Source organism: Rhinolophus sinicus, chromosome 1 (assembly GCF_057876585.1).
Source record: "Rhinolophus sinicus isolate RSI-liver-muscle chromosome 1, RSI-T2T, whole genome shotgun sequence".
NCBI classification, from domain to species: domain Eukaryota; kingdom Metazoa; phylum Chordata; class Mammalia; order Chiroptera; family Rhinolophidae; genus Rhinolophus; species Rhinolophus sinicus.
In genome coordinates this window covers 132,889,387-132,899,164 of record NC_142501.1, presented here as the reverse complement: position 1 = coordinate 132,899,164, position 9,778 = coordinate 132,889,387, and the positions used below count along the sequence as shown (strand labels likewise).

Here is a 9,778-nt window from a genome sequence, read left to right as displayed (position 1 = left end):
CTTGTAGCCCAGGGAGCGAGCTAGTGCAAAACACTGCCAGGCTGCGGGAGTGGATTAGGGGTGTGTCTGTGTGTGTGGGGTCGTCCGCGGCGCAAGGCCCCGCTGGGGGAAGAACCTCCTGTCCCAGCCCTGTCCTTCCCTGTCCTCTCGGGGGACTTGGTGACCACTCCTCTCCAAATATCTCGGCACCCTGAATAAACTGCTTTCTCCAGAAGCTATTTCACCCGGAACCCTCAGTCCGAGGAAGGGGATTAAAAGTGACAAAGAAAGGGGGACTCCGGAGAGACTCGGGGGCAAGAAGCAGGCATCCCCGAAGAGGGCTGGTGGGGGCGAGAGCAGCTCGCAGCACGCCTGGGTCTCGAGGGGCTGGAAGGGACCAGCGCCAGGACCGAGGGTCCGCTGAGCAGAGCGCGGGCGCCCGGGAAGGGGCGGGCCGAGCAGCGGGGGTCCCGGGGGCGCGCTCCGCCCCGCGCGGGGAGCGGCGGCCTCCCGCCGCACGTGCGCGGTGTTGTGCGCCTCCGCTCCTCCCCTCTCTCCTCTCTGTCTCTCTCTCTCTCTCTCACTCTCTCTCACACTCCCTCCCTGTCTCCCTCCCCTCGCCGTCGTCCCCTCCCCCGCCGTCCGAGCGCGAGCGCCGCATCGCCGGGGCCGCCGCCGCGGAGCGCGCGAGACGCCGAACAGGTGGCCAGAGCCGCAGGCGCCGCGGCGGGAGAGGCGAGGCGAGCCCGGGAGGCGAGGGCGGCCGGGCCGGGCATGCGAGCGGAGCGGCCCCCGGGCGCCGCCTGTCCGCGCCCCTAGCCGCCCGTCCAGTCGGCGGCCCCGCCGCGCCAGCCTCTAGCCTCCGGCGGTAGTCGCTCGGCGGCCGTCTGCGAGGGGCGCGGGGCTCGGGCTGGCCCTGGCGGCGGCGGCGGCATGAAAGTGACCGTGTGCTTCGGGAGGACCCGGGTGGTCGTGCCGTGCGGCGACGGCCACATGAAAGTTTTCAGCCTCATCCAGCAAGCGGTGACTCGCTACCGGAAGGCCATCGCCAAGGTGAGGGGCCGGGGGCGCGGGGCGCTGGATGGGGGCGGGAGAAGGAGGGGGAGGAAAGGGGGAGAGGGAAGGCGCCGGGATCAATATGGCGCTTCCTGGAAAGGGGAGGAGGGAGACGAGGGAGGCGGGGAAAGGGAAAGTGCGGCGGCCGCGGCGGCCTCGAGGCGCCCCCCGCCCCGGGCTCCTGGCCGCAAAGTTCTCCGTGCGGCAGGGCCCGCGAGCGCAGCCCCGACGACCGCGCCGGGCCCCGCGCCCCTGGGCGGGACGTCGCCCGCCTCTCCCCGGGGCTCCGGCCTCCGGGCCGGCGTGGTGACAGGCGCCCCTCGAGCTGCCCGAGGAGTGGAGCCGAACCCCGCGCGCGGCGCGGGCGCAGCCGGCCGGGACGCCTCTTATCGGCCGCAGCTGCTGCAGCGGTTGAAATCCAGCCCCAGGCCTCTCCCCGCTCCCAGGCCCGGCGGGCAAAGCTGGGAGAGGGAACTTTTTTGGTGGGAGGAGAGTTTAATTATTCCACACTCGCCGGGGAGTGGCAGCGTGTCTGCTGCTTCCACTGCCTTGGGTCCCGGCCGGGAAGGACCGCAGCGACGAGCCCTTCCTTCTTGCCTCCGCGGGCGGCCCCGTGTTTGGGGGCTGCTGGTGGGGGTCTCCCGCCCGCGGTTGGAAAGGCGGCCGGGATAGAGACGCCTGCTCCTCCAGGTCGCGAGTTTCTTGGCTGAGCACAGGATCTCGGCGATTCTTGTTGCTCCTGTGCAAGACTCCTTTCAAAGTACAAGCCTGAAATCAGTTACTGAATTAAAAGTTTTCCTGCAAGGGCCTCAGCGTTTACCTTTCTGGAACTAGCTCCATATGGTGCCCACGCTGCGCAGCCTGGGCCTGATTTCGGAGTTGAGTAGATTTCCCTTTTTCTTGGTGGAGTGATAACATTGTCTCCACTTAACTGCATGCCGATACAATGTGTCAGAAGTGAAAAGGCATTTTGTTAATTGTTTTATCTTCTGTGTCTGTTTGACAACAGCCCATGCCTCTGAAATTTCTCTCAAGCACCTGAGGACATGTCCTTTGCAGTACAGTAATGTTTGGTGGAAAGCATATTCAACTTAAAAATTTTCCATTTGTTCCTCTTGATAGTGGAGAAGCCTGGCTCCTGGGGGCATTGGTTGGGGCAGCAGGTGAGGGAGAAAAACGCTTTGTCAGCCCAAGTGTATACAGGGCACTCAGAGTGACATTCCCCAATTTTCTCTGATATTAAGGGGGAAAAACTTTTTTACACTATTGTTTTTAGTATTTATAGAGAAAAAAACATAAATATAGTCTTTTAAAGATAATCTTGGGGACATTTAGCAACCTGACACAATGATGGAAAGTGTTGACTTTAACAGCTCTAAAATGTTCCTTACAATTGGTTAAACTCTTAATGGAAAATCAAATAAAATTAGTGGAAATTGGGCACCTGTTTATCTTGCAGTGCTGACCAGGGGGGAAATACACTCTAAACCTACATTTAGCCTTTTAAAGGGTTGTTTGTGAATGACAGTGTCTCTGAATATTCTAAGTCAGAAATCAGGTTCTCAGGAAACGAACAAATAAGTTTGAAAGGAAAGAGAAATACAATATTATATGCTTTGCAGTGTTGCTAGGTTCCTGATTGACATTTCCTTGCTCACATGCTTGAAATTTACATGTTTAAAATTAAAGTTACTTACATGATTAAACAAACACATGCTTAAAATCTGGCGTATTTCATTATGCATACAATGAACATTGCTTGAATAGCCTGTTTGGGAGACACAGATGTGGTTGTTTGATTAAGTCATTTGTTTGGTCCACAGAAATTATTAAACATTTACTATGTCCAAGGCATTGCTCTTGTTGCTGGATATCTAGGGGACCCACTGCTGGCTGCTTTCTGGAAATTGGATGTAAGAGTCTAGGACAAGAGGCTCCATGGCCAGCCCTCCAAGTGAAAGGCTAGTGGTGTGGACTGGCGTGTTGTGGAGTGGGGAGAAGAGGATAGATACCTCCTGGATGTTGGATAGATGGAGTTGAGAGGTCTCGGTGATAGATTAGGACCTTTTAAAAAAGTATTAGTGGTGGTTGTTTCACAGTGCCCTGTGAGCACAGGAAAGGAAGTGCAGTTTTCTTGAGTGAGTCTGGGAAGCACTCCAAAGAGAAGGGGCATATGCACTGAGTTTTGAAGGAAAATACCGGGGGTGCCAAAAAAATGTACACAAGAGGACACTTTGGTCAACGTTGCTCAAGCAGTAGTTCTCCGTAACCAGAAGTGTCTGGACACTGATGGTAACCACTTGGAGCACCTCTTGTAATTGCAGAAGTCCAACGTGACTTGTATTCATCTTTTGTTATAGGCATATATTGAGTATTAGAATTTTAATAGTTTTTCCCTTTCTTAAAATGAGCATACATTTTTTTGGCCCCCTTTTTATGATATTACCAGGTTGGGAAGGAAGGGAGAAAAGAAGGAAGGAAGATAGATTCTCAGGGTGGTGGTAGCATTGGAATTGGATAAAGTGAGAGGGAGGAGTCAGATGATTCAGGGGTTTGCAAAATTATGTAAACACTCTGTAAGTGCAGCTCGTTCAGCAGGTGAATTTTAGGATGGGCTTTGCAGCATACAAAGTTCTGTCATTGGAGCACAAGACTGTTGAACCTCAAATGTTGCAAGAACCTGAGTATCTTGTAGGTACATTTGTATTTTTTCCTTGTATCAAGTAATGGTTACAGTTAAACTTTAGTCCTTTCCATTTCTCTTATCCCATTTCAAATGATTACGAAGCAAACATATTAACACTTGTTTTAACTTTTATTCTCTTATCTCTTCCTTACCCCCTTTTGTTTAATAGAACAAGATAAATTTTGTATGAAGAATTGGGTATCTGGGAAGCTGTAGAGTGGTGTTTAGGTTGCTAGGTGACATGTGGCATGACGAACTTCCATCTGGTGGGGAAAAATGTGGGAAGATCATGTTTATGACTTTGTATAAAAACCAACTAAGCCAAAGGGAGACAAAAAGGATAAGAAAGAAAGATCCCAAGTCGCTTTGGCCTTCTCTGCAGTAAGCATTTTGGGCTAATTTTTTTTGGCATTATATTTGAGCTGTTTTTCTCTTCAGGTTTAACAAATCAATTTTTTCTGGACAGTGGAGTGGCATGACTTAATGCCAGAAATGTCCTCAATAAGCAGATATTTGAAGGCTTATAGTTAGTCATAGCATTTTTTCTTCCTGTAGTGAGAAAAGGGTATTTCTCCTTAGGATCACTGACAGGTGAAAATACTTTGGCTGTTATCTCTATCCACCCATCCACATCCAGACCCTTTCAGGAGGGTGCTCAGCTGCCTGCTGAGAGCCACGTTACCTGGACTTCTCTCCAGTGCTTAGAAATGGAGGAGTGATTGCCTGCGTGAGTGTCTCTTCAGCTCTTGCCTGTGGCCTTCATGGTTCCTGGTGGACACAGTGCGGAGCGCCAGCTGCAGAGGCTTGTTAGTGTGGTGTCCTTGGTTTCTGAAGGCGTTACTAGATACTCCTTAATTCTGAGTGACTCAAGGCTGGTCCTGAGTGAAGCTTCCCGTTTTTCCCCTTGAGCATCTAAACTCTGCTTAGGAGGAAGATAAGAAAACCTCCATCTTTGTTTTAAAATAGGCCGCTATGTGCAAAATGTCATGCTCTGTAAAGAAATAGACTAAATTCTTGCCCTCAAGAAGCATATAATCTAGGAGACTGGAAAATTTTATAAAACTATAAATAACAGTAGGTGTTAGCATTAATTGGCAGCTGGGTGGTACTGATAGTAATTGCTTTTGGATTTCAGAGATGGGAGTGGTGATTATGGCAGTGGGGTGACCCCATTTAGTCAGGATGGTTTGCATAGGGTTTAGTGAGTGGGAAGGGTGGCCTTGATTTAGGGTAGTGCTTCCTAACTGGGTAGTGGAGTGACCTCACAAAGCACCTTCCTGGCTAAAGATGTTTTGGTTCTGTGAGTGCCGTGGAATCCAGGCATGGGAAATCTGGAAGAGAGTCTGCTTTCATTCTGAGAAAGGAAGGGGGAGGGCCGTCTAGGATGGGAAACAGGTGAACAGTGTGAACGAAGGTGTTTTGGGCTTTCAGGGCCCTTTTGGTTCTTGTGGAGCTTTCACGTCAGATGGTGGGTCAGGATCAAGCTGAGGAGGACTGGGGGTGCCAGGGCAGTGGCTGGGACTTTGTACAGTTTGGTGGTTCAGGAAGGACTGAGGTATTTGTGCAGGGCAGCGGCGTGGACAGGTGGTGCTCTGGGAAGAGAACTGGAGCAGCTGTGTCCAGGGGACCCGCCTTCAGTCTGAAGTAATGCTGCTGGTCGCTGAGTAATGTGAAGGGAAGAAGGGACTGAAGGGGAAAGAGGGAAGGAGGGACGGGAGTTGCTGGAACCTCTTAACTCTCTGCGCTGAGGATCGGGTTTGGAGACCTAGGTTTTTTTCACCCTTTAATCTTGGGTGAACCAACTCCATAGAGCCTCATTTTCCTCATCTCTAAAGTAGGACACTCCCTTGCAGGGTCAGAATGAGTACTGAGCAGGGTGATGAATGTGAAATCCCGCAGTACTGGAGCTGAGTCACTCATGTGTTTTTACTCACCAAAGAGTTTTACTCGCTGGGAAACTTTCCCAAGTATCCCGCCATTCCTGTTTGGGTTTTTCCTCTTTGCTTAAGCAGATGGTGTGTATTTTAATTAAAGAATGGGTAAAAATGTTACTATTTGCCCAAGCAGCACTATAATCAGAAGAGCAAATTGTGTGCGCATGTGTGTATATGAGGCAGGGATACTGGCATTGTTCTAGCTTGCTTATCTGGGCCTCTGGTTTTTTTTGGGCCACTGCTTCTGTCCCTCAAAGCATGTTAGAGTTAGTTAATAATTTGTTGTTATATTTTTAAAAAAGGTATCACCTTGAGTTTATAGACAGTAACTTATGAAAATGTGCTTTCCTTTTTTTTTTTTTTTTGGTGGGGAGAGGACTGTTGATTACTAAAAATCATAAAAGTCATGGTTTTTATGAAAAATCTTGTGTCTGGTGTAAGATTTTTCAGTGAGTAGATGTATAACTGCATGTTGTTACACATTTACAAACTTACTGAAACTTTTAGGAAAATACATTGTTGCGGAGTTTGACAATCGAGGAAGAATAAAAATAGTGAGACAATAAATTTTATTAGCATTTTTTTGTCCTCCCTCTCAAAAAAAAAAAAAAAAAAGAAAAAAGAAAAGAAACATGTTTGAAAGGCTGGTCTTTCCAAACTGCAGTCTCATTGTACTCTTCTGCTTAAGTGCCCCCGTGCCCAGAGGCCAGTCCCGCCACCTCAGGAGGACTTCCTGTCCTTGCAGGACCCCTCCTGCCTGCAGCCTCTCCCTCAGCAGACTCCTCCACCCCACACTCCATACTCTAGAACTTGCTTGCCCCTTCCTCACTTTGCTCTGGCATGTTCTGTCTCCTTTGCCTGGAATGCTTGCTTGCTCCCCCCATGTCTGTTGAACCTCAGCTGGCCCTGTCCCCGAGTCTGGCTGAGATTCTGAACTGCCCTTGGTCCTCTCCTGGGGACTTCCCGCACTGGCCTGGATGAAGGCGCTCCGTGGTATGGTACGATCCTGTGTGTAGATCAGAAGTGCTCCTTCCACCTGCAGGTGAAATGGGTGAAGACGATGGTCCTGCTTCAGTCTTACTTGGACATCCAATATCCGCTACATAGTTGTCTTACAGGTTACATAGATACAAAGTTGCAAATAAACGCATTGCACATAGTCCTACACAGAGAATACACTTTTATTAGGTTGGTGCAGAAGTAATTGCAGTTTAAAAGGTTAAAAATAATTGCAGAAACCACAATTACTTTTGCACCAACCTAATACTTCGATTACAACCTGCACTTGCTCATTTTAAGGACTTTCATGTTTGGTGTATTTGGTATATTGGCACAAAGCGCTTGTAATTGAAGCTAAGATTTAGTGTGATTTGGAGTACCTGGAGTTATTCTTCTGTGTCAAGTATTTTGAAGGAGCTCAGTCTGTTTTTTCAGACCAAGCAGAGGATAGTCCTGGGGTTTGAACTGGGTTGGGTTCAAGGCAGGTGGCCAGGGCAGTGTGGGAATCTGGCCCAAAACACACCTATACTCCGTCTGGCGCCTCTAATTCTGTCAGTTGGGATCCTTGGGAAAGGATCCAGGAGTAAATAGAAGAGTTTAGGATCTGAGATTTTGCAGAGAAAGTCTGGCTGAGGTGAAATGCTTTTTGGCTCAAGGTGAACATGGATAGATTGGTCATGAGGTGACATTTAAAGTCCCATGTGCACCACTAAGCCATAGACGGATCCTCTGTCTGTCCTGGGAGCTTTTACATCCCTGTGGAAGTGCAGGCAGGTTGGCGATTGCAAACACTCGGTAGATGATGGAGCCCTCTGCGTTTTTTCAAGGATGGAAAGAAATATGAAAAATTGGTCCAGGAAGGTACTTTCCAAGATTATTTTACATGGAGGGAGAGGGTGGTGATGGTAAGTTACACGGTGTGCTTTCCTTCTGTATGGCCACTCACACAACTGTCCTAGCTGAGACCAAAGTCAATGACAGAAGATAGCGCAGAGGCTCAGTATATTTTTGCAATTTTACCTATTTTGGGTATCTGTGCTATTTACATGGAAAACGGAAAAACAATTCTTTATGAAAAGAAATGCAGAGTTCTGCAAACATAGTAGAAAGGTGACTATTTTTGTCTTTTAGTCATTATTTTATCCTGTTTAAAATTTTTTCCATTTGGAAGAATTATGTAAAAATAACTTTTCTTCACAGCTTTGTGTCTTCTTGTGTCTGGCCATCTTTATGTGGTTTATGCCATTAAGTATTACTTTTGCTTACTCTTTTTTCCTCCATTAACTAATATGGGAACTTAGAAATAAAATTTCAAGCTTTATATTTAAAGGATGTGAAATGTCCATTACTTAATTTTTCTCTTAAAAATAGACTATAAAAATATGTAAACAAGAGAAATGAAAACACATCTACACAAAAAAATGTACGTGAATGTTTACAGCAACATTATTCATAATAGCCCCAAATGGAAACAGTTTATATCTATCAACTGAACAAAATGCCGTCTATCCATACATTAGATTTTATGTAGCCATGGCAAGGACTGAAGGGCTGATACATGCTACAACATGAATGGAGCATGAAAATATGCTCTGGGAAAGGAAGCCAGTCACAAAAGCCCACATACTGTACGATTCCATATGTGCAAAATGACCAGAGTAGGCAAATCCATAAATACAGAAAGTAGAGTAGTGGTTGCCTAGGATTGGGGGTTCGGGGTACTGGAGAGTGACTGCTCATGGCTATGGGATTTTTGGGGTGATGAAAATGTTCTAAATTTAGATAGTGGCAATGGTCGCATGACTATGAATATACTAAAATCATGGAATTATACACTTTAAATGGATGAATTTTATGGTATGTTATTATATCTCAATAAAGACGTTAAAAAAATAGACTGCATGAGCCACTGTGAATAAAACCCCATTTTAAGGTATTTTTATAGTTCTGAGAGTCCCATAAAACATGTACTTCTGTGTCAGATGCTCAGAAACCTCAGATGAAAGCTGGCTGTTTCTAGGAGTTTTCCATACAGTGTGTAAACCTGCTTTCTGCAGCCTACCCAGTCTCTTCTGTTGCTGTCTGGTCAGCTCTGGACTGCTGAGGCTCCACGTCCCCTGCTCTCTCCTTGTTATCCCCACTCCCTCCTTAAATGCTTCACCAGCTGTCCCCCTGTTCTCTCTCAGCCAGAGATTCCTTCCTGTCCAGCTCATCAGCTGACTTTGCCAAATGAAGGGTGATTAGGATGCCCCTTAATGGGAGAAGAGCTTTTACAGTGTTTGGTTTGGGTCCTCTGTACTTTTGAGCTTTGGCAAATCTCACAAGGTCTGTGAGCCTGTTTTCCGGTCTTCATCTTCCCACATGTGGAAGTTCTGGGCTGGGCTCCTGCTGTCAGTCCACTGAGTACAGGCACTCCTAGTCGGCTCCGTTGGTGATGGTGCTCGTGGGACTGTGACGCATGAGGGATGTGCACTGGTTTTCAGAGGAGCTGACAGGGTACATGCAGAATCTCTTACTCTACCCACCCTCCCCTTGAGACTCCTTTGCTTCCCTTACTTTGAAATGATGGGGCTTTCCCTCCAGGTCAAGCACATGCTGTTGAAAATTAGAGTATATTTTGCCTAGGGGTCCTTCAGAATTCCTGATTGTCTCAAGATCAGTATCTTTTAGGATAAATTACATGCTCAGAAATCTTCCCTTTGTGAAGTATAGCTAACTGTCGGTTATGTGTATACATAGACATACACATACATTCATGAAGTTGTTATTTTTATAGTGGTATAAATTTAAGTGGTTTCAGGGATGACAGATAGTATTATTTCCCCCACTTTTGATGTTTAATATTCAGATGCCGTAAGACAATGTTTTGGAACTCAGATTAATTTTTTTCTGGCATATGGCTTTTCTTGTTATTTGTATAGCATCTCTTTAAATTAGAAAACCAATCTGTATTATAGTGTTTACATTTCTGAAAAGGCCTCTTTGAGATATTTTTTAATAAAAATCAAAGTTTCCTTCTCTAACACTTCAGAAAACAACTCACTGTATATCTCAAAAGCCTAAGCTTGCTAACTACTAAAGATAGGTTGTGTTAACAGATTAAAAACACAAAGAAGTGAGGCCA

At 47.1% G+C, this 9,778-nt stretch overlaps 1 protein-coding gene across 16 annotated transcripts in view; it reads left to right on the top strand.

Moving 5' to 3' along the window:
* The first annotated feature begins 614 nt into the window (after positions 1-614).
* PARD3 (par-3 family cell polarity regulator) overlaps positions 615-9,778 on the top strand; it is a 613,392-nt gene continuing 604,228 nt past the window's right edge. For 14 of the 16 annotated variants that reach the window (XM_074324700.2, XM_074324705.2, XM_074324703.2 and 11 more), the window contains exon 1: positions 615-1,032. In XM_074324700.2, the coding sequence (XP_074180801.2) occupies positions 913-1,032 (120 nt within the window). In that variant the 5' untranslated portion in view covers positions 615-912. The remainder of the gene's footprint in view (positions 1,033-9,778) is intronic. The other 2 variants (XM_074324708.2, XM_074324707.2) reach the window with 2 other exon arrangements.